The sequence below is a fragment of the Salmo salar genome, chromosome 17, assembly GCF_965601325.2.
Source record: "Salmo salar chromosome 17, fSalSal1, whole genome shotgun sequence".
Classification (NCBI taxonomy): domain Eukaryota; kingdom Metazoa; phylum Chordata; class Actinopteri; order Salmoniformes; family Salmonidae; genus Salmo; species Salmo salar.
The window spans coordinates 76415049-76441336 of NC_138307.1; the positions used below are offsets into that span (position 1 = coordinate 76415049).

At 43.4% G+C, this 26288-nt stretch overlaps 1 protein-coding gene across 2 annotated transcripts in view; it reads right to left on the reverse strand.

Moving 5' to 3' along the window:
* Positions 1-1751: 1751 nt before the first annotated feature.
* Positions 1752-26288, reverse strand: part of LOC106596742 (calcium-independent phospholipase A2-gamma) — a 39098-nt gene continuing 14561 nt past the window's right edge. For both annotated transcript variants that reach the window (XM_082964145.1, XM_082964144.1), the window contains exons 8-9: positions 8219-8414; positions 1752-3343 (exon numbers count right to left, since the gene is read on the reverse strand). In XM_082964145.1, the coding sequence (XP_082820271.1) occupies positions 3069-3343; positions 8219-8414 (471 nt within the window). In that variant the 3' untranslated portion in view covers positions 1752-3068. The remainder of the gene's footprint in view (positions 3344-8218; positions 8415-26288) is intronic.

Consider the following 26288-nt stretch of genomic DNA (forward strand, 5'->3'; position numbering starts at 1 on the left):
TCCACACCCTAACACCCCCACCAACCTCTATCCACATCCTAACACCCCCACCAAACCTCTATCCACACCCTAACACCCCACCAAACCTCTATCCACACCCTAACACCCCCACCAAACCCTAACACCCCACCACCGCTGCTTTCATGTTCCCTTTACACGCTCCTGTAGGATTTGTCATGCCATCACACAGACAGACACATATCACTTCACAGCAGTGGAGGACAGCTCATAATAATGGCCAGAATGGTGTGAACGGAATTGATACCATTCAGTTCACTCCATTCCAGACATTATCATGAGCCGTCCTCCCTCAGCAGCCTCCACTGCTTCACGCGCTCCTGTAGGATGTGTAATGCCATCCATTGTATTTCTCCAGAGAGAGAAATAGGGAACATTCCAGAGTGAGACCAGGCCAGGTTAAAACTCAGCCCGACAGGATGAATGATCACTGCACACGCAATCACACACACCTAACAACAGTGGTATGGTTACAATTCACAGTGTGATACCACACAATCCACTCACACAGGGTAATGATCTAAATACGGAACACATGCAATCTCAGTCACTCCCCCCCAACCCAACAATAGGGTCATGGTTGGGGTAAGGGAACACATGCAATCTCAGTCACTCCCCCCCAACCCAACAATAGTGTCATGGTTGGGGTCAGGGAACACATGCAATCTCAGTCACTCCCCCCCAACCCAACAATAGGGTCATGGTTGGGGTTAGGGAACACATGCAATCTCAGTCACTCCCCCCCCCAACCCAACAATAGGGTCATGGTTGGGGTTAGGGAACACATGCAATCTCAGTCACTCCCCCCCAACCCAACAATAGGGTCATGGTTGGGGTCAGGGAACACATGCAATCTCAGTCACTCCCCCCCAACCCAACAATAGTGTCATGGTTGGGGTAAGGGAACACATGCAATCTCAGTCACTCCCCCCCAACCCAACAATAGTGTCATGGTTGGGGTCAGGGAACACATGCAATCTCAGTCACTCCCCCCCAACCCAACAATAGGGTCATGGTTGGGGTTAGAGAACACATGCAATCTCAGTCACTCCCCCCCAACCCAACAATAGGGTCATGGTTGGGGTTAGGGAACACATGCAATCTCAGTCACTCCCCCCCAACCCAACAATAGGGTCATGGTTGGGGTCAGGGAACACATGCAATCTCAGTCACTCCCCCCAATTCTTCCATCAACTATGCCTGATTCCTCATGTGTTTGGTTCTGGTGACCATTTCAGTTGTTCTTGTATGAGGCTATAATGTGTCCTCTGACATACTACTATGCAAATGGAACTCTATTCCCTATATAGTGCACTACTTTTGACCAGAGCCTTATGGAACCAGGTCAAAAGTAGTGCACTAATAGGGTATAGGGTGCCATTTGAGTGACAACCGTATACCGCTGTGTTACGTGGGTAGGGTTGATTGGGGTGATTCTCATTTGACTGGGAGGAGGGAGTGTCGTCATGGAAAGTCAGGACTCAATGGGGATAAACAACAACGTAACAAATCAATTCTGCAATTGGAAAAAACAATTCATCACAGAGGACACTCCTCATTCTTCCATGAAACCTCTATTATAGACCTCTGTGTGTGTTGTGTGTGTGGGGGGTTTAAGGTTGTCGTAGACTATCACTTCAGCTTTAATAGACATCAGTACAGATCAGATGATATGATCATGTATATAGTGTAGTTATGAGACACAGCTTCAATAGACAACACAACAACAGAAACCTGTTTCAATGACATTTTCATTCTTACACAGTCCACCTACAGGGCCGCTGCAGGAGAAAGGAATTAGGTGGTTCTGATTCATTATAAAGCTAATACCATGAACTCTTCAATGAAATATTATTCAAAACCACATATCAAACCATTTACATTTGATCCCTTACAGAGCTCTTAAGATAAGAACAATGTGACAATTTACAAAGTGCATGATTTCATTAATCTGTGAAAAAAGGCATAATTACATGTTTTATTCCATTCTACTTCACATGCCTAGTTCAAGTTTGAAGCATTTAAAGTTACTGAACATGGGAATGAGGTGACACCAATGTCAGTTACTTACATTCATATTTACAGTAATTACAAGAATGAGTTGCTAATAACAGACCCTGGATATCTGACATAGCAGTACATGTTAAGTCAGTAGTTGTCAAAAACACCTTCCCTGCAATACCTGCACTCTTAAATCAAAACAGTAAATGGCTGTGCCTGTCTACCATTCACACCATTATGGCTGTTTACACAGGCAGCCCAATTCAGGTATTTAGCCCAATTATTGGCAAAAGATTTGATCTGATTTTTAGGGGGGGCAAAATATTAGAATTGGGCTGCCTGTGTAAACAGCCTATGTTCTCATCACAGTGGTGCACAGTGGTGCTTTATTTAGGAGCAGTCAAAAGGTTGATTCCTTCAGCCCTACCAGCCAAACCCCTACCAGCCAAACCCCTACCAGCCAAACCCCTACCAGCCAAACCCCTACCAGCCAAACCCCTACCAGCCAAACCCCTTTCATAAACACTACAACAGATCCTTCTGTACCACCTCTCACAGCTCAAAGGCAACAACATCCTGCCTGAGCTGCAGAAATTCAAATGGACCGCAGTCATATCACATGATCTACATCAAGCAGATATGGAGTCCAGAGGAGGCTGGTGGGAGGAGCTATAGGAGGACAGGCTCATTGTAATGGCTGGAATGAAAAAATGGAACGGAATCAAACATATGGAAACCACATTTAACTCGGTTCCATTTATTCCATTCCAACCATTACAATGAGCCTTTCCTCCTATAGCTTCTTCCACCAGCCTCCACTGATGGAGTCATATCAAAGCACATTATGTTTATTTTCAAGTGGAAATGAGTTTCTCAGCAGCTACCGCCTGCAGTGCCTTTTTGAACTTTAACCTCTGCAGGTCTCTTCCAATAGTTTGGGGATGAAGGGCCCTCGTACATGTCAGACCTTTACAGCTCCTATATTATCTTCATAATCAGTCTAAATTAGTGTCTCTCAGCCTGTCTGACCTTTCACCTCTAGACGTCCCCTACAGTTTGGAGATTAAGGGCAAGCCCTCGTACATGTCGGCCTTCAGTTTGCACCATTCAGCCAGCCTCTGGATGGCGCTCTTCTCCAGAGCCAGCACCGACGCTGCCTTGTTCAGCTTGGCTTCGTTCCTCTCCAGGTAGCGAGTTCCTTCCTCCTGCAGGAAGGTGAGCCTCTCCGGGCGGCTCTCGTCCAATGGGATGTCCTCGCTCATGTAGGGGTTGAAACGGAAGTAGGTGTTGGGTGGAAGGAGGGCGTCCAGCATGATGTGGACCTCTGACGGGGAGAGAAGAGGTGAGGGAGGTTAGGTCATGTTGCTGGAGTACAGTTAAATCATTTTATATCTTGATAGCTATCATGTTGTTAGTGTAGCTAGTTTAGAGGTAGAGGAAGCAGCTGTCTGGGAGAAGGAGAGAGCATGACGTGGACTTCTGATGAGGGAGACAAAGTTAGTCCATATGTCACTGGTTTATTATGACTTCCTACTTTATAGAGATCCATCAAGTTGTTAATAGTGCCATCACCCGCACACACTGACTAAACATCACTCAGACTGACCATCTACACAGGTAGGCATCAGAGAGAGGTCAAGTACTGGGGAGCTGATGAATGAGAGGAATCAGAGAGGTCAAGTACTGGGGAGCTGATGAATGAGAGGAATCAGAGAGAGTCAAGTACTGGGGAGCTGATGAATGAGAGGAATCAGAGAGAGGTCAAGTACTGGGGAGCTGATGAATGAGAGGAATCAGAGAGAGGTCAAGTACTGGGGAGCTGATGAATGAGAGGAATCAGAGAGAGGTCAAGTACTGGGGAGCTGATGAATGAGAGGAATCAGAGAGAGTCAAGTACTGGGGAGCTGATGAATGAGAGGAATCAGAGAGGTCAAGTACTGGGGAGCTGATGAATGAGAGGAATCAGAGAGAGGTCAAGTACTGGGGAGCTGATGAATGAGAGGAATCAGAGAGAGGTCAAGTACTGGGGAGCTGATGAATGAGAGGAATCAGAGAGAGGTCAAGTACTGGGGAGCTGATGAATGAGAGGAATCAGAGAGAGGTCAAGTACTGGGGAGCTGATGAATGAGAGGAATCAGAGAGGTCAAGTACTGGGGAGCTGATGAATGAGAGGAATCAGAGAGGTCAAGTACTGGGGAGCTGATGAATGAGAGGAATCAGAGAGAGGTCAAGTACTGGGGAGCTGATGAATGAGAGGAATCAGAGAGAGGTCAAGTACTGGGGAGCTGATGAATGAGAGGAATCAGAGAGGTCAAGTACTGGGGAGCTGATGAATGAGAGGAATCAGAGAGGTCAAGTACTGGGGAGCTGATGAATGAGAGGAATCAGAGAGGTCAAGTACTGGGGAGCTGATGAATGAGAGGAATCAGAGAGAGGTCAAGTACTGGGGAGCTGATGAATGAGAGGAATCAGAGAGGTCAAGTACTGGGGAGCTGATGAATGAGAGGAATCAGAGAGGTCAAGTACTGGGGAGCTGATGAATGAGAGGAATCAGAGAGGTCAAGTACTGGGGAGCTGATGAATGAGAGGAATCAGAGAGGTCAAGTACTGGGGAGCTGATGAATGAGAGGAATCAGAGAGGTCAAGTACTGGGGAGCTGATGAATGAGAGGAATCAGAGAGAGGTCAAGTACTGGGGAGCTGATGAATGAGAGGAATCAGAGAGGTCAAGTACTGGGGAGCTGATGAATGAGAGGAATCAGAGAGAGGTCAAGTACTGGGGAGCTGATGAATGAGAGGAATCAGAGAGAGGTCAAGTACTGGGGAGCTGATGAATGAGAGGAATCAGAGAGAGGTCAAGTACTGGGGAGCTGATGAATGAGAGGAATCAGAGAGAGGTCAAGTACTGGGGAGCTGATGAATGAGAGGAATCAGAGAGAGGTCAAGTACTGGGGAGCTGATGAATGAGAGGAATCAGAGAGGTCAAGTACTGGGGAGCTGATGAATGAGAGGAATCAGAGAGAGGTCAAGTACTGGGGAGCTGATGAATGAGAGGAATCAGAGAGGTCAAGTACTGGGGAGCTGATGAATGAGAGGAATCAGAGAGAGGTCAAGTACTGGGGAGCTGATGAATGAGAGGAATCAGAGAGAGGTCAAGTACTGGGGAGCTGATGAATGAGAGGAATCAGAGAGAGGTCAAGTACTGGGGAGCTGATGAATGAGAGGAATCAGAGAGAGGTCAAGTACTGGGGAGCTGATGAATGAGAGGAATCAGAGAGGTCAAGTACTGGGGAGCTGATGAATGAGAGGAATCAGAGAGGTCAAGTACTGGGGAGCTGATGAATGAGAGGAATCAGAGAGGTCAAGTACTGGGGAGCTGATGAATGAGAGGAATCAGAGAGGTCAAGTACTGGGGAGCTGATGAATGAGAGGAATCAGAGAGAGGTCAAGTACTGGGGAGCTGATGAATGAGAGGAATCAGAGAGAGGTCAAGTACTGGGGAGCTGATGAATGAGAGGAATCAGAGAGGTCAAGTACTGGGGAGCTGATGAATGAGAGGAATCAGAGAGAGGTCAAGTACTGGGGAGCTGATGAATGAGAGGAATCAGAGAGGTCAAGTACTGGGGAGCTGATGAATGAGAGGAATCAGAGAGGTCAAGTACTGGGGAGCTGATGAATGAGAGGAATCAGAGAGAGGTCAAGTACTGGGGAGCTGATGAATGAGAGGAATCAGAGAGAGGTCAAGTACTGGGGAGCTGATGAATGAGAGGAATCAGAGAGGTCAAGTACTGGGGAGCTGATGAATGAGAGGAATCAGAGAGGTCAAGTACTGGGGAGCTGATGAATGAGAGGAATCAGAGAGAGGTCAAGTACTGGGGAGCTGATGAATGAGAGGAATCAGAGAGAGGTCAAGTACTGGGGAGCTGATGAATGAGAGGAATCAGAGAGGTCAAGTACTGGGGAGCTGATGAATGAGAGGAATCAGAGAGGTCAAGTACTGGGGAGCTGATGAATGAGAGGAATCAGAGAGGTCAAGTACTGGGGAGCTGATGAATGAGAGGAATCAGAGAGGTCAAGTACTGGGGAGCTGATGAATGAGAGGAATCAGAGAGAGGTCAAGTACTGGGGAGCTGATGAATGAGAGGAATCAGAGAGAGGTCAAGTACTGGGGAGCTGATGAATGAGAGGAATCAGAGAGAGGTCAAGTACTGGGGAGCTGATGAATGAGAGGAATCAGAGAGGTCAAGTACTGGGGAGCTGATGAATGAGAGGAATCAGAGAGAGATCAAGTACTGGGGAGCTGATGAATGAGAGGAATCAGAGAGAGGTCAAGTACTGGGGAGCTGATGAATGAGAGGAATCAGAGAGAGGTCAAGTACTGGGGAGCTGATGAATGAGAGGAATCAGAGAGAGTCAAGTACTGGGGAGCTGATGAATGAGAGGAATCAGAGAGAGGTCAAGTACTGGGGAGCTGATGAATGAGAGGAATCAGAGAGGTCAAGTACTGGGGAGCTGATGAATGAGAGGAATCAGAGAGGTCAAGTACTGGGGAGCTGATGAATGAGAGGAATCAGAGAGGTCAAGTACTGGGGAGCTGATGAATGAGAGGAATCAGAGAGAGGTCAAGTACTGGGGAGCTGATGAATGAGAGGAATCAGAGAGGTCAAGTACTGGGGAGCTGATGAATGAGAGGAATCAGAGAGGTCAAGTACTGGGGAGCTGATGAATGAGAGGAATCAGAGAGGTCAAGTACTGGGGAGCTGATGAATGAGAGGAATCAGAGAGGTCAAGTACTGGGGAGCTGATGAATGAGAGGAATCAGAGAGAGGTCAAGTACTGGGGAGCTGATGAATGAGAGGAATCAGAGAGGTCAAGTACTGGGGAGCTGATGAATGAGAGGAATCAGAGAGGTCAAGTACTGGGGAGCTGATGAATGAGAGGAATCAGAGAGGTCAAGTACTGGGGAGCTGATGAATGAGAGGAATCAGAGAGGTCAAGTACTGGGGAGCTGATGAATGAGAGGAATCAGAGAGGTCAAGTACTGGGGAGCTGATGAATGAGAGGAATCAGAGAGGTCAAGTACTGGGGAGCTGATGAATGAGAGGAATCAGAGAGAGGTCAAGTACTGGGGAGCTGATGAATGAGAGGAATCAGAGAGGTCAAGTACTGGGGAGCTGATGAATGAGAGGAATCAGAGAGGTCAAGTACTGGGGAGCTGATGAATGAGAGGAATCAGAGAGGTCAAGTACTGGGGAGCTGATGAATGAGAGGAATCAGAGAGGTCAAGTACTGGGGAGCTGATGAATGAGAGGAATCAGAGAGAGGTCAAGTACTGGGGAGCTGATGAATGAGAGGAATCAGAGAGGTCAAGTACTGGGGAGCTGATGAATGAGAGGAATCAGAGAGGTCAAGTACTGGGGAGCTGATGAATGAGAGGAATCAGAGAGAGGTCAAGTACTGGGGAGCTGATGAATGAGAGGAATCAGAGAGAGGTCAAGTACTGGGGAGCTGATGAATGAGAGGAATCAGAGAGAGGTCAAGTACTGGGGAGCTGATGAATGAGAGGAATCAGAGAGGTCAAGTACTGGGGAGCTGATGAATGAGAGGAATCAGAGAGAGGTCAAGTACTGGGGAGCTGATGAATGAGAGGAATCAGAGAGGTCAAGTACTGGGGAGCTGATGAATGAGAGGAATCAGAGAGATCAAGTACTGGGGAGCTGATGAATGAGAGGAATCAGAGAGAGGTCAAGTACTGGGGAGCTGATGAATGAGAGGAATCAGAGAGAGGTCAAGTACTGGGGAGCTGATGAACTTGATGTGCTGAGATGTGTAGGTCAAAATGAAATCATTGAAGGAGTGACTGAAATACAGCATGAGACAAAACAATGGTCTTCCAACCCCCTAACAGGGACTACATGCAGCGAATGATTCACTTAATGAGATTCACAGAAAACAATTGACATCCAACTACATGCAGTGTCTGTTTTAGTGAAGCACGTCTCTGACTGACTGACTGACTGACTGACTGACTGACTGGCTGGCTGACTGGCTGGCTGACTGGTTGGCTGACTTTAATCTGATGTTAGAAATAACCTAATGTGGTTTCATCCCTGTCAAAGGACAGATGTGGACAGTGGACAAACTATACACACACCAACTACACACACCACACACACTCCATGGTCCTCTGTGTGACCCACCCTCTGTGTCTGTAGCACTGCTGATGACGTTGGTGATCTTGGCTTTGAGACTGGTGGAGGTGGTGTTGTTCTTGTTGACGGTCTCATAGCGACCCGTACCCAGGGAGACAACACACTGCACTGGGGTGTTGGGCCACAGCAGCTTACACTCATGGATGGCCAACGCTGTGGGGTTGTTGATGAGGAGACCACCATCCTGGAAACACAGAGACAATCTGACTTTAGAAAATACCACAAGGACTTTAGACAGACCGCTATGTTGTTAAACTGTTTACATACTGCTTTACTCATCTCATATGTATATACTATATTCTATTGTATTTTAGTCTATGCCACTCCGACATTGCTCATTCCTAATATTTATATATTCCTTAATTACATTATTTTACTTTTAGGTTTGTGTTTATTGTTAGATATTACTGCACTATTGAAGCTAGGAACACAAGCATTTAGCTACACCTGCAATAACATCTGCTAATGTGACCAATACAATCTGATTTGATTTAATGTTTATGTCTGCATTCTTATCTTGTATGTAAAAGGTACATGACATTAAGCTTGGTAAATGTACTGGTAAATGTCTAATAATATTGAGGTAGAACATAGTAAATCACCATGTCCTAGTACATAATGTCTGAGGTAGAACATAGTAAATCACCACCATGTCCTAGTACATAATGTCTGAGGTAGAACATAGTAAATCACCATGTCCTAGTACATAATGTCTGAGGTAGAACATAGTAAATCACCACCATGTCCTAGTACATAATGTCTGAGGTAGAACATAGTAAATCATCACCATGTCCTAGTACATAATGTCTGAGGTAGAACATAGTAAATCACCACCATGTCCTAGTACATAATGTCTGAGGTAGAACATAGTAAATCACCACCATGTCCTAGTACATAATGTCTGAGGTAGAACATAGTAAATCACCACCATGTCCTAGTACATAATGTCTGAGGTAGAACATAGTAAATCACTACATAATGTCTGAGGTAGAACATAGTAAATCACCATGTCCTAGTACATAATGTCTGAGGTAGAACATAGTAAATCACCATGTCCTAGTACATAATGTCTGAGGTAGAACATAGTAAATCACCATGTCCTAGTACATAATGTCTGAGGTAGAACATAGTAAATCACCACCATGTCCTAGTACATAATGTCTGAGGTAGAACATAGTAAATCACCACCATGTCCTAGTACATAATGTCTGAGGTAGAACATAGTAAATCACCATGTCCTAGTACATAATGTCTGAGGTAGAACATAGTAAATCATCACCATGTCCTAGTACATAATGTCTGAGGTAGAACATAGTAAATCACCATGTCCTAGTACATAATGTCTGAGGTAGAACATAGTAAATCACCACCATGTCCTAGTACATAATGTCTGAGGTAGAACATAGTAAATCATCACCATGTCCTAGTACATAATGTCTGAGGTAGAACATAGTAAATCACACCATGTCCTAGTACATAATGTCTGAGGTAGAACATAGTAATATCACTCACCATGTCCTAGTACATAATGTCTGAGGTAGAACATAGTAAATCATCACCATGTCCTAGTACATAATGTCTGAGGTAGAACATAGTAATCACCATGTCCTAGTACATAATGTCTGAGGTAGAACATAGTAAATCACCACCATGTCCTAGTACATAATGTCTGAGGTAGAACATAGTAAATCACCACCATGTCCTAGTACATAATGTCTGAGGTAGAACATAGTAAATCACCATGTCCTAGTACATAATGTCTGAGGTAGAACATAGTAAATCATCACCATGTCCTAGTACATAATGTCTGAGGTAGAACATAGTAAATCATCACCATGTCCTAGTACATAATGTCTGAGGTAGAACATAGTAAATCACCACCATGTCCTAGTACATAATGTCTGAGGTAGAACATAGTAAATCACCACCATGTCCTAGTACATAATGTCTGAGGTAGAACATAGTAAATCATCACCATGTCCTAGTACATAATGTCTGAGGTAGAACATAGTAAATCACCATGTCCTAGTACATAATGTCTGAGGTAGAACATAGTAAATCACCACCATGTCCTAGTACATAATGTCTGAGGTAGAACATAGTAAATCACCACCATGTCCTAGTACATAATGTCTGAGGTAGAACATAGTAAATCCCACCATGTCCTAGTACATAATGTCTGAGGTAGAACATAGTAAATCATCACCATGTCCTAGTACATAATGTCTGAGGTAGAACATAGTAAATCACCACCATGTCCTAGTACATAATGTCTGAGGTAGAACATAGTAAATCACCATGTCCTAGTACATAATGTCTGAGGTAGAACATAGTAAATCACCACCATGTCCTAGTACATAATGTCTGAGGTAGAACATAGTAAATCACCATGTCCTAGTACATAATGTCTGAGGTAGAACATAGTAAATCATCACCATGTCCTAGTACATAATGTCTGAGGTAGAACATAGTAAATCACCACCATGTCCTAGTACATAATGTCTGAGGTAGAACATAGTAAATCACCACCATGTCCTAGTACATAATGTCTGAGGTAGAACATAGTAAATCACCACCATGTCCTAGTACATAATGTCTGAGGTAGAACATAGTAAATCACCACCATGTCCTAGTACATAATGTCTGAGGTAGAACATAGTAAATCACCATGTCCTAGTACATAATGTCTGAGGTAGAACATAGTAAATCATCACCATGTCCTAGTACATAATGTCTGAGGTAGAACATAGTAAATCACCACCATGTCCTAGTACATAATGTCTGAGGTAGAACATAGTAAATCACCATGTCCTAGTACATAATGTCTGAGGTAGAACATAGTAAATCACACATGTCCTAGTACATAATGTCTGAGGTAGAACATAGTAAATCACCATGTCCTAGTACATAATGTCTGAGGTAGAACATAGTAAATCATCACCATGTCCTAGTACATAATGTCTGAGGTAGAACATAGTAAATCATCACCATGTCCTAGTACATAATGTCTGAGGTAGAACATAGTAAATCATCACCATGTCCTAGTACATAATGTCTGAGGTAGAACATAGTAAATCACCACCATGTCCTAGTACATAATGTCTGAGGTAGAACATAGTAAATCACCACCATGTCCTAGTACATAATGTGTCTTTATGACTCCAATAGACAAGCATGCATCATTACAAACCAGCGCACGCTAGAAGATGTGAAAAATAGGTTTAGCATCAAGCATGTCTTCAGGGGGAGGAGTGACCAGAATACAGCTTCCACAGCTGCCTTGAAGTGCGCCAATTACCCTGAGGTATACCTGGAGTTACTGAGTGATAGAGAATGTGTGTGTCTCCTCTCCTTGTCAGCAGTCCTCCAGCAGCTCGTTTCCAGAGTCATGTGAGGTCAAGGTTTAATGAAACGCCCCAGGCCCTGATCAATGCTGCTCTGTATCTAAACACCAGGCCTGTTTAATGAAACGCCCCAGGCCCTGATCAATGCTGCTCTGTATCTAAACACCAGGTCTGTTTAATGAAACGCCCCAGGCCCTGATCAATGCTGCTCTGTATCTAAACACCAGGCCTGTTTAATGAAACGCCCCAGGCCCTGATCAATGCTGCTCTGCATCTAAACACCAGGTCTGTTTAATGAAACGCCCCAGGCCCTGATCAATGCTGCTCTGTATCTAAACACCAGGTCTGTTTAATGAAACGCCCCAGGCCCTGATCAATGCTGCTCTGTATCTAAACACCAGGTCTGTTTAATGAAACGCCCCAGGCCCTGATCAATGCTGCTCTGTATCTAAACACCAGGTCTGTTTAATGAAACGCCCCAGGCCCTGATCAATGCTGCTCTGTATCTAAACACCAGGTCTGTTTAATGAAACGCCCCAGGCCCTGATCAATGCTGCTCTGCTTCTAAACACCAGGTCTGTTTAATGAAACGCCCCAGGCCCTGATCAATGCTGCTCTGCTTCTAAACACCAGGTCTGTTTAATGAAACGCCCCAGGCCCTGATCAATGCTGCTCTGCTTCTAAACACCAGGTCTGTTTAATGAAACGCCCCAGGCCCTGATCAATGCTGCTCTGCATCTAAACACCAGGCCTGTTTAATGAAACGCCCCAGGCCCTGATCAATGCTGCTCTGCTTCTAAACACCAGGTCTGTTTAATGAAACGCCCCAGGCCCTGATCAATGCTGCTCTGCATCTAAACACCAGGCCTGTTTAAGCTGCCTGACCTGGGACTACGAGGCTGTTCTACTGGCCCACCAGGCTTGTGGAAACACGTTCCTAGCGACCCCTCCAGGGCTGGTGAGAAGTGGTACACAGTCTAATACACCCCAGAGATGAATAGAGTCTGCTTGCCTGTAGGGTGATAGTGGTCTGAATAACAAGGAGTTAAACGTATGGTAGAAATGTCTTTCTGACCAGGCCAACAAAAGGGAAACAACAAGTGTATTACACATACAGGGTAGGATAGCTCAATTACCTCAATGTTGTACAATCACCTCAACAGAGTCGGTGCTCCACAGTATAAAGAGGCTTTGAGACGGTACAATTAATTATTCACGTCTCATTTCCAGAAGCAGTTGTGAATGTCAGCGGCTGCAGACAGACAAGATTAGCCAGACAGAGGCTAAGTAAGGGCTCTCTCTCACTCACAGACACACAGACACACACACACACACACACTTACTTGAGAGTGTGTGTGTCAGGCTACTCTGTGTGCTCCAGACACTAGCTGAGCAGTGACCTTGTCTTGGCAAGGCCAGGTTTAGTCTTTTTACTTATTTCTTCCCTCTCTCTTAGCTACCCTCTCCAAGTCCACTTACTCTGGGACTTCATCCACTAAGTATGCGTCCAAAATGGCACCCTATTTCCTATATAGTGCACTACTTCTGAGAGCCCTATGGGCCCTGGTAATAAGTAATGCACTACATAGGGAATAGGGTGTAATTTGGAATGCAGTCTGGGTGAAGGGTTTTCAAACTGGGCTGTTTGGATAGGATTAAACTGCTAAAACAATGATCTACTCATGGTGAACTGTGGGAGAGAGTGTGGCTCACAATAAGGCCTTGACTCCTGCTGACTGCAGGTCAAAGGTCATTTCCACTCTGTGGGGGTCGGAGCTACAACAGCTCCCTGGGCTAAGCCTCTCTCTCAACAACCTCACTGGCTTCTCACTACAGAGACACTAAAGAGAAACAACACAATGAGTCTCCAGTGTTGCCATGGCGTTATATCCAGCACTGCCTCTTCTAAAAACACTCCAGGAATTGGAATAAGGAAGTGGGCCCTGACTGGCATGAAAGTCTCACTATTTGGGCTTTCAATCTAGAGGAAATGTCAGTCAACAGTGATAGTGAACATATTACAAGACAATTCTCAGTGCTAACTGTTGTTTTTTAATTAGGTGATTATTTGTTGTTCCTCAGGCTCTTGAGACCTGTTAACCAACAAGCCAAAGTGATTCTCCTGTTGTGCATCATCGTGACTAAGCAGAGATTTCATGGCACCTTAATGCGTCTTGACACTTCGCTGCAGGCCTCATGATTAAACACTAAACTAGCCAAATAAAACCTTGCCTGTTTGCATTTAAACTGTGACCAGATCACTGGTCTTTATGTTATCATGATACAGTATGTCCCTGGTACAGTATGACCAGATCCCTGGTCTTTATGTTATCATGATACAGTATGTCCCTGGTACAGTGTGACCAGATCACTGGTCTTTATGTTATCATGATACAGTATGACCCTGGTACAGTGTGACCAGATCACTGGTCTTTATGTTATCATGATACAGTATGTCCCTGGTACAGTGTGACCAGATCACTGGTCTTTATATTATCATGATACAGTATGTCCCTGGTACAGTATGACCCTGGTACAGTGTGACCAGATCCCTGGTCTTTATGTTATCATGATACAGTATGTCCCTGGTACAGTGTGACCAGATCCCTGGTCTTTATGTTATCATGATACAGTATGTCCCTGGTACAGTATGACCCTGGTACAGTGTGACCAGATCACTGGTCTTTATGTTATCATGATACAGTATGTCCCTGGTACAGTGTGACCAGATCACTGGTCTTTATGTTATCATGATACAGTATGACCCTGGTACAGTATGTCCCTGGTACAGTGTGACCAGATCACTGGTCTTTATGTTATCATGATACAGTATGTCCCTGGTACAGTAGTGACCAGATCACTGGTCTTTATGTTATCATGATACAGTATGTCCCTGGTACAGTGTGACCAGATCACTGGTCTTTATGTTATCATGATACAGTATGTCCCTGGTACAGTGTGACCAGATCACTGGTCTTTATGTTATCATGATACAGTATGTCCCTGGTACAGTATGTCCCTGGTACAGTGTGACCAGATCACTGGTCTTTATGTTATCATGATACAGTATGTCCCTGGTACAGTGTGACCAGATCACTGGTCTTTATGTTATCATGATACAGTATGTCCCTGGTACAGTGTGACCAGATCACTGGTCTTTATGTTATCATGATACAGTATGTCCCTGGTACAGTATGACCCTGGTACAGTGTGACCAGATCACTGGTCTTTATGTTATCATGATACAGTATGTCCCTGGTACAGTGTGACCAGATCACTGGTCTTTATGTTATCATGATACAGTATGTCCCTGGTACAGTATGACCCTGGTACAGTGTGACCAGATCACTGGTCTTTATGTTATCATGATACAGTATGTCCCTGGTACAGTGTGACCAGATCACTGGTCTTTATGTTATCATGATACAGTATGTCCCTGGTACAGTAGTGACCCTGGTACAGTGTGACCAGATCACTGGTCTTTATGTTATCATGATACAGTATGTCCCTGGTACAGTGATGACCAGATCACTGGTCTTTATGTTATCATGATACAGTATGTCCCTGGTACAGTAGTGACCAGATCACTGGTCTTTATAGTTATCACGGTACAGTATGATCCTGTACAGTATGTCCCTGGTACAGTGTGACCAGATCACTGGTCTTTATATTATCATGATACAGTATGTCCCTGGTACAGTATGTCCCTGGTACAGTGTGACCAGATCACTGGTCTTTATATTATCATGATACAGTATGTCCCTGGTACAGTATGTCCCTGGTACAGTGTGACCAGATCACTGGTCTTTATGTTATCATGATACAGTATGTCCCTAGTACAGTGTGACCAGATCACTGGTCTTTATGTTATCATGATACAGTATGTCCCTGGTACAGTGTGACCAGATCACTGGTCTTTATGTTATCATGATACAGTATGTCCCTGGTACAGTGTGACCAGATCACTGGTCTTTATGTTATCATGATACAGTATGTCCCTGGTACAGTGTGACCAGATCCTGGTCTTTATGTTATCATGATACAGTATGTCCCTGGTACAGTGTGACCAGATCACTGGTCTTTATGTTATCATGATACAGTATGTCCCTGGTACAGTGTGACCAGATCACTGGTCTTTATGTTATCATGATACAGTATGTCCCTGGTACAGTATGACCCTGGTACAGTGTGACCAGATCACTGGTCTTTATGTTATCATGATACAGTATGTCCCTGGTACAGTATGACCCTGGTACAGTGTGACCAGATCACTGGTCTTTATATTATCATGATACAGTATGTCCCTGGTACAGTGTGACCAGATCACTGGTCTTTATGTTATCATGATACAGTATGTCCCTGGTACAGTGTGACCAGATCACTGGTCTTTATGTTATCATGATACAGTATGTCCCTGGTACAGTATGACCAGATCACTGGTCTTTATGTTATCATGATACAGTATGTCCCTGGTACAGTGTGACCAGATCACTGGTCTTTATGTTATCATGATACAGTATGTCCCTGGTACAGTGTGACCAGATCACTGGTCTTTATATTATCATGATACAGTATGTCCCTGGTACAGTATGACCAGATCACTGGTCTTTATGTTATCATGATACAGTATGTCCCTGGTACAGTGTGACCAGATCACTGGTCTTTATGTTATCATGATACAGTATGTCCCTGGTACAGTGTGACCAGATCACTGGTCTTTATGTTATCATGGTACAGTATGACCCTGGTACAGTATGTCCCTGGTACAGTGTGACCAGATCACTGGTCTTTATATTATCATGGTACAGTATGACCCTGGTACAGTATGTCCCTGGTACAGTGTGACCAGATCACTGGTCTTTATATTATCATGATACAGTATGTCCCTGGTACAGTGTGACCAGATCCCTGGTCTTTGTTATCATGATACAGTATGTCCCTGGTACAGTATGACCAGATCACTGGTCTTTATGTTATCATGATACAGTATGTCCCTGGTACAGTATGACCAGATCACTGGTCTTTATGTTATCATGATACAGTATGTCCCTGGTACAGTATGACCCTGGTACAGTGTGACCAGATCACTGGTCTTTATGTTATCATGATACAGTATGATCCCTGGTACAGTATGACCCTGGTACAGTGTGACCAGATCACTGGTCTTTATATTATCATGATACAGTATGTCCCTGGTACAGTGTGACCAGATCACTGGTCTTTATGTTATCATGATACAGTATGTCCCTGGTACAGTGTGACCAGATCACTGGTCTTTATGTTATCATGATACAGTATGTCCCTGGTACAGTGTGACCAGATCACTGGTCTTTATGTTATCATGATACAGTATGTCCCTGGTACAGTATGTCCCTGGTACAGTGTGACCAGATCACTGGTCTTTATGTTATCATGATACAGTATGTCCCTGGTACAGTGTGACCAGATCACTGGTCTTTATGTTATCATGATACAGTATGTCCCTGGTACAGTGTGACCAGATCACTGGTCTTTATGTTATCATGATACAGTATGTCCCTGGTACAGTATGACCCTGGTACAGTGTGACCAGATCACTGGTCTTTATGTTATCATGATACAGTATGTCCCTGGTACAGTGTGACCAGATCACTGGTCTTTATGTTATCATGATACAGTATGTCCCTGGTACAGTATGTCCCTGGTACAGTGTGACCAGATCACTGGTCTTTATGTTATCATGATACAGTATGTCCCTGGTACAGTGTGACCAGATCACTGGTCTTTATGTTATCATGATACAGTATGTCCCTGGTACAGTATGTCCCTGGTACAGTGTGACCAGATCACTGGTCTTTATGTTATCATGATACAGTATGACCCTGGTACAGTATGACCCTGGTACAGTGTGACCAGATCACTGGTCTTTATATTATCATGATACAGTATGTCCCTGGTACAGTGTGACCAGATCACTGGTCTTTATGTTATCATGATACAGTATGTCCCTGGTACAGTGTGACCAGATCACTGGTCTTTATGTTATCATGATACAGTACCCTCGTACCCTGGTACAGTACCGACCCTGCGTACAGTATGTCCCTGGTACAGTGTGACCAGATCACTGGTCTTTATGTTATCATGTACAGTATGCCCTGGTACAGTATGTCCCTGGTACAGTGTGACCAGATCACTGGTCTTTATGTTATCATGATACAGTATGTCCCTGGTACAGTGTGACCAGATCCCTGGTCTTTATGTTATCATGATACAGTATGTCCCTGGTACAGTATGACCAGATCACTGGTCTTTATGTTATCATGATACAGTATGTCCCTGGTACAGTGTGACCAGATCACTGGTCTTTATGTTATCATGATACAGTATGTCCCTGGTACAGTATGTCCCTGGTACAGTGTGACCAGATCACTGGTCTTTATGTTATCATGATACAGTATGATCCCTGGTACAGTATGACCCTGGTACAGTGTGACCAGATCACTGGTCTTTATATTATCATGGTACAGTATGACCCTGGTACAGTATGTCCCTGGTACAGTGTGACCAGATCACTGGTCTTTATATTATCATGATACAGTATGTCCCTGGTACAGTGTGACCAGATCCCTGGTCTTTGTTATCATGATACAGTATGTCCCTAGTACAGTGTGACCAGATCACTGGTCTTTATGTTATCATGATACAGTATGTCCCTGGTACAGTATGACCCTGGTACAGTGTGACCAGATCACTGGTCTTTATGTTATCATGATACAGTATGTCCCTGGTACAGTGTGACCAGATCCCTGGTCTTTATGTTATCATGATACAGTATGTCCCTGGTACAGTGTGACCAGATCACTGGTCTTTATGTTATCATGATACAGTATGACCCTGGTACAGTGTGACCAGATCCCTGGTCTTTATGTTATCATGATACAGTATGTCCCTGGTACAGTGTGACCAGATCACTGGTCTTTATGTTATCATGATACAGTATGTCCCTGGTACAGTGTGACCAGATCACTGGTCTTTATGTTATCATGATACAGTATGTCCCTGGTACAGTATGACCCTGGTACAGTGTGACCAGATCACTGGTCTTTATGTTATCATGATACAGTATGTCCCTGGTACAGTATGACCCTGGTACAGTGTGACCAGATCACTGGTCTTTATATTATCATGATACAGTATGTCCCTGGTACAGTGTGACCAGATCACTGGTCTTTATGTTATCATGATACAGTATGTCCCTGGTACAGTGTGACCAGATCACTGGTCTTTATGTTATCATGATACAGTATGTCCCTGGTACAGTATGACCCTGGTACAGTGTGACCAGATCCCTGGTCTTTGTTATCATGATACAGTATGTCCCTGGTACAGTGTGACCAGATCCCTGGTCTTTATGTTATCATGATACAGTATGTCCCTGGTACAGTGTGACCAGATCACTGGTCTTTATGTTATCATGATACAGTATGTCCCTGGTACAGTATGACCCTGGTACAGTGTGACCAGATCCCTGGTCTTTGTTATCATGATACAGTATGTCCCTGGTACAGTGTGACCAGATCACTGGTCTTTATGTTATCATGATACAGTATGTCCCTGGTACAGTATGTCCCTGGTACAGTGTGACCAGATCACTGGTCTTTATGTTATCATGATACAGTATGTCCCTGGTACAGTATGACCCTGGTACAGTGTGACCAGATCCCTGGTCTTTGTTATCATGATACAGTATGTCCCTGGTACAGTGTGACCAGATCACTGGTCTTTATATTATCGTGATACAGTATGTCCCTGGTACAGTATGACCCTGGTACAGTGTGACCAGATCACTGGTCTTTATGTTATCATGATACAGTATGTCCCTGGTACAGTATGTCCCTGGTACAGTGTGACCAGATCACTGGTCTTTATGTTATCATGATACAGTATGACCCTGGTACAGTATGACCCTGGTACAGTGTGACCAGATCACTGGTCTTTATGTTATCATGATACAGTATGTCCCTGGTACAGTGTGACCAGATCACTGGTCTTTATGTTATCATGATACAGTATGTCCCTAGTACAGTGTGACCAGATCACTGGTCTTTATATTATCATGATACAGTATGTCCCTGGTACAGTATGACCCTGGTACAGTGTGACCAGATCCCTGGTCTTTATGTTATCATGATACAGTATGTCCCTGGCAAACTAACATGCTGAAGGTAACAAGGTAACTAGCACACAAGCTGTGAAGGAAGTTCTATAGAACCACAGTACAGTGCTGTTCAGTGCCTCTGTCAAAATAACAACCAAGCTTTGTTCTGGTACCTTAGAGTTAGAGGACTCTAGATGGATAAAACTCGTGTTGGCATGGCCATTGCGGGCTTCCACAATTTTAAAGAAGTCTGGGTGGGACTTCCTATGGGTTAAGGAAGGATCACATGATTCCATCTGGGTCATCAGGAGGGATCAGCGAATGAATTATACTCATGAGGTGTGGACACTTTCAGTTTGTTAGCTAAATCATAGAAGTAGTAGAAGAAAATGGACTGCTTCAAAATGGAGATGGCCTCGATGGCGCTGCCTGTGCACTCACAGACACCATAATGGCACATATATAAAGATATCTCTATCTATCCATGTGGGCACCTTACAATTATTACCAGGAAGTACAGACAGGAAACTGTCATTTTCAAATGATATACAAGACAAAGAAAACATATACAAGACAAAAAAATAAAAAAAATAACGTTATTTATACAAGTGAGAACATATTCTGCTTTGCAAGGACAACCTGTCAAAAAGGTCATATTAACTTATCACCAAAACCCTTTTAACGGCTGATCCAATTGTCTTGCAATGACTCCAGCTGAGGAGAAGAGGGTAAACTGCTGAGAGGAAAGCCCCAATTACACATGAGGACCTGATCAATGGTCCTGGGAATCCTCTGTTTCTCAGTAAGACAGACAGGGACAGAGCCCTCTTTAACTGGATTGGAGTAGGCTGTGAACCAATTACAACACACGAGAGAGAGATAGAGAGAAAGAGAGAAATGAGAAAAAGAGAGAAATGAGAAAAATATGTTGACAAGGGAGAGTTGGCATGGTAGAGCAAACAGAGGAGGTCTGAATGTCTAGGAAGTCTGAGAGAAGGTTAATATTGACTGAGTATAGATCCATCCACACACAGCTACAGAGAGAGAACACAGCATTGGGCCCTTCCTGTTTATTTATTTATTTGTTTATTTGTCAAGGGCCATGTACAACATGCCACTGCACCAGATTTAGCTAGATAGCCCATTTTAATCTGGAGTTCCTGGGCTATTATTAGTATTATAAAAGGTCAATGATTTTCTCGTACGTTGGTCACCTAGTGATTGGGCTAATTTGGGAATCCTTTCCAGCTTCTCACAGAGAGATAAAGCCACAGTGTGGTTGGAACCTGGCCACACCTTAACATCACAGTTAATTACCACTGTAGATGAAACTTTCACCTGAATCTCACAGTCCTTCTCCATAGCCCACAAATGACCAAAACACTATTGACACTAAACACTAAAATAACTGCTTAGGCATCCTGTTCCCCATTATACTTGTTAGTATTATTCAAATAAACAATGCTAGGAATATGCTTGTCTATTTTCTTCATGACTGAGCCAACCACTCCCCCTATAATAGTCCTGGTAGTGAGTGTTGATCCAAAGGTCTCCTCGCCACAGTATTTCATTACGCCAGCTGGTTCTATTCCCTGACCTCTATGGTCACATAGCCTTAATGAGGGTCAACCTTCCAATCACTATATACCTTTTTCCAATCACAACAAGTCAACATTCTTGGCCTATATCTGTGTTGGAGTCAGGAAGTAAACAAAAAAAATAATTAAATTCTCATGTTGTCATTGCTTTTCAACAAGGAAAATTGGAATTTTAGTTTACGTATACAAAGAAAAAGGCAATGTCATAATTTCACAAGTAAGATAATATGGCCATGAGCTTGGATTGAAATCCCCATAACAACAGCAGGTCATTTAGCTAGCTATAACAAACAAACCTGCTCATTTAAATCCCCATAACAGCAGCAGGTCATTTAGCTAGCTATAACAAACAAACCTGCTCATTTAAATCCCCATAACAGCAGCAGGTCATTTAGCTAGCTATAACAAACAAACCTGCTCATTTAAATCCCCATAACAGCAGTAGGTCATTTAGCTAGCTATAACAAACAAACCTGCTCATTTAAATCCCCATAACAGCAGTAGGTCATTTAGCTAGCTATAACAAACAAACCTGCTCATTTAAATCCCCATAACAGCAGGTCATTTAGCTAGCTATAACAAACAAACCTGCTCATTTAAATCCCCATAACAGCAGCAGGTCATTTAGCTAGCTATAACAAACAAACCTGCTCATTTAAATCCCCATAACAGCAGGTCATTTAGCTAGCTATAACAAACAAGCCTGCTCATTTAAATCCCCATAACAGCAGGTCATTTAGCTAGCTATAACAAACAAACCTGCTCATTTAAATCCCCATAACAGCAGCAGGTCATTTAGCTAGCTATAACAAACAAACCTGCTCTTTTAAATCCCCATAACAGTAGGTCATTTAGCTAGCTATAACAAACAAACCTGCTCATTTAAATCCCCATAACAGCAGGTCATTTAGCTAGCTATAACAAACAAACCTGCTCATTTAAATCCCCATAACAGCAGCAGGTCATTTAGCTAGCTATAACAAACAAACCTGCTCATTTAAATCCCCATAACAGCAGGTCATTTAGCTAGCTATAACAAACAAGCCTGCTCATTTAAATCCCCATAACAGCAGGTCATTTAGCTAGCTATAACAAACAAACCCGCTCATTTAAATCCCCATAACAGCAGTAGGTCATTTAGCTAGCTATAACAAACAAACCTGCTCATTTAAATCCCCATAACAGCAGCAGGTCATTTAGCTAGCTATAACAAACAAACCTCCTCATTTAAATCCCCATAACAGCAGCAGGTCATTTAGCTAGCTATAACAAACAAACCTGCTCATTTAAATCCCCATAACAGCAGTAGGTCATTTAGCTAGCTATAACAAACAAACCTGCTCATTTAAATCCCCATAACAGCAGCAGGTCATTTAGCTAGCTATAACAAACAAACCCGCTCATTTAAATCCCCATAACAGCAGTAGGTCATTTAGCTAGCTATAACAAACCAACCTGCTCATTTAAATCCCCATAACAGCAGCAGGTCATTTAGCTAGCTATAACAAACAAACCTGCTCATTTAAATTGTTAGGGTTGAACTGGCCATTTGTTTGCATAACCTATATAATATACCGGGGAAGCTATGCTACAATATTAAGTATAGAAACTACGGATAAGTCAACTGCTGAAGACAAGAACTACACCCGGCGACAGGAAGTGCGTCACTAGGCTGGGACCTGCCTGCACGCCGACGTTAGGATGAGCAAGTTTAAACCACGCTCATCCTCGCCCTGACAGGCCAGCATTGAGCGGGAACTATCTCTGTCATAGTATATAAGAGAGAACAATAGGATGTGACGCTCTCTTCTCTGTTTGCCCTGTGTGGTGTCACAGCGAGACCGTATATATATATATACGAACATCATATTTTCCATTTGTACTATCATTCTATTTATGAATTAAATAAATCATTGCAAAACTAAGTTGCATGGTTTGTTTATATCCTAATACCAGATTCGAATTGGCGCAACGTGACAAAATCCCCATAACAGCAGGTCATTTAGCTAGCTATAACAAACAAACCTGCTCATTTAAATCCCCATAACAGCAGCAGGTCATTTAGCTAGCTATAACAAACAAACCTGCTCATTTAAATCCCCATAACAGCAGCAGGTCATTTAGCTAGCTATAACAAACAAACCTGCTCATTTAAATCCCCATAACAGTAGCAGGTCATTTAGCTAGCTATAACAAACAAACCTGCTCATTTAAATCCCCATAACAGCAGGTCATTTAGCTAGCTATAACAAACAAACCTGCTCATTTAAATCCCCATAACAGCAGTAGGTCATTTAGCTAGCTATAACAAACAAACCTGCTCATTTAAATCCCCATAACAGCAGGTCATTTAGCTAGCTATAACAAACACACCTGCTCATTTAAATCCAACCTGAGAGTCCCTGACTGAGGCTTCTCAGCTTCTCTTCATGCATGATATCCTAACACAACACTAGCACAAAATGGATGTACTGGCTCTCGTCTCATTGTTTATCTGTGTCCAGATGGGCAGATGACAGGGAATGGGAGAGAGGATATGTTGCATTCAGCTGAGGCAGAAGAGATCCCATTTTCTGTCCCATTGCCTCATGAACACTGGGGAGGTCGAACTGGGAGCCACGCTCTGCTCATCTCCCCTCTAGACTCTGGGTGTCCCAGAAATAGCACCCTATTCCCTATGTAGTGCACTACTATAGGGCTGTGGTCAAAGGTTGTGCACTATATAGGGAATAGGGTGGCATTTGGGACGTATCCTCTCTGTCACAGTGTATTTATGACGGAACAACATTCATGCTAATGCCAGTAAAACAAACACCAGTGAACTAAACTGCACATGGCTGAGCCAGACTAGCTACATGTTTAAATATACCAGATCACTGTGTATTAGTTCACCATGGATCTACTATAGAACCAGTACTATACAACCGAGCCAGACTAGCTACATGTTTAAATATACCAGATCACTGTGTATTAGTTCACCATGGATCTACTATAGAACCAGTACTATACAACCGAGCCAGACTAGCTACATGTTTAAATATACCAGATCACTGTGTATTAGTTCACCATGGATCTACTATAGAACCAGTACTATACAACCGAGCCAGACTAGCTACATGTTTAAATATACCAGATCACTGTGTATTAGTTCACCATGGATCTACTATAGAACCAGTACTATACAACCGAGCCAGACTAGCTACATGTTTAAATATACCAGATCACTGTGTATTAGTTCACCATGGATCTACTATAGAACCAGTACTATACAACCCAGCCAGACTAGCTACATGTTTAAATATACCAGATCACTGTGTATTAGTTCACCATGGATCTACTATAGAACCAGTACTATACAACCCAGCCAGACTAGCTACATGTTTAAATATACCAGATCACTGTGTATTAGTTCACCATGGATCTACTATAGAACCAGTACTATACAACCGAGCCAGACTAGCTACATGTTTATATATACCAGATCACTGTGTATTAGTTCACCATGGATCTACTATAGAACCAGTACTATACAACCGAGCCAGACTAGCTACATGTTTAAATATACCAGATCACTGTGTATTAGTTCACCATGGATCTACTATAGAACCAGTACTATACAACCGAGCCAGACTAGCTACATGTTTAAATATACCAGATCACTGTGTATTAGTTCACCATGGATCTACTATAGAACCAGTACTATACAACCGAGCCAGACTAGCTACATGTTTATATATACCAGATCACTGTGTATTAGTTCACCATGGATCTACTATAGAACCAGTACTATACAACCGAGCCAGACTAGCTACATGTTTAAATATACCAGATCACTGTGTATTAGTTCACCATGGATCTACTATAGAACCAGTACTATACAACCGAGCCAGACTAGCTACATGTTTATATATACCAGATCACTGTGTATTAGTTCACCATGGATCTACTATAGAACCAGTACTATACAACCTTGCCAGACTAGCTACATGTTTAAATATACCAGATCACTGTGTATTAGTTCACCATGGATCTACTATAGAAGCAGTACTATACAACCGAGCCAGACTAGCTACATGTTTAAATATACCAGATCACTGTGTATTAGTTCACCATGGATCTACTATAGAACCAGTACTATACAACCGTAGCAGGCGGTGCGGTAAGCGCAACGCATTAACCGGGGCCACACTTCCTGCCCTCCAGGACATCTACAGCACCCGGTGTCACAGGAAGGACAAGAAGATCATCAAGGACCTCAGCCACCCGATCCACAGCCTGTTCACCCTGCTAACATCTAGAAGGTGGAGACAGTACAGGTGCATCAAAGCTGGAACCAAGAGACTTAGAAACTCCTATCTCCAGGCCATCAGACTGTTAAATAGTCACCACTAGCCATCCTCCACCCAGTACTCTACCCTGCACCTTAGAGACTGCTGCCCTTGGTACATAGAGTCATTGAACACTGGTCACATTAATAAATGTTTACATACTGTTTCACCCACTTTATACTGTATTCTAGCGATGGCTCATCCTAACTATTATTACATTTTTTTCTGGATGTTTGTGTGTATTGCTAGGTATTATGTGTACGCAACCAATAAACTTAGATTTTATTTACTGTGTAAGGATGGTAGACACAGTGAGAAACAGGTCAACTCCACTGCCTCAGTCAAACTCTGTCTGGCAGATGATCTTTGAGAAATGGCATCTGTGGTGTTGAAGAATAGAGGGAGAGTGAGAATCTGGAGTCCTGAATGACAATGTCGGGTCAAACGGCCAATAGAACATTACTCAGCTCCAAGGGGAATGTAGAGAACAGCACAGAGAAGTATCAACTCCTCCCTGCCTGCTCTCTCCAGGTGGTCACTGGAAATACACATCAGCCTTCTACTACTTCCACTACCATAAAACTACAGCTGAAGCAAGCACACACAATGTCTTCAGGAAATGTACCTTTTTTAGTTGTTGCTTGGTTAAAT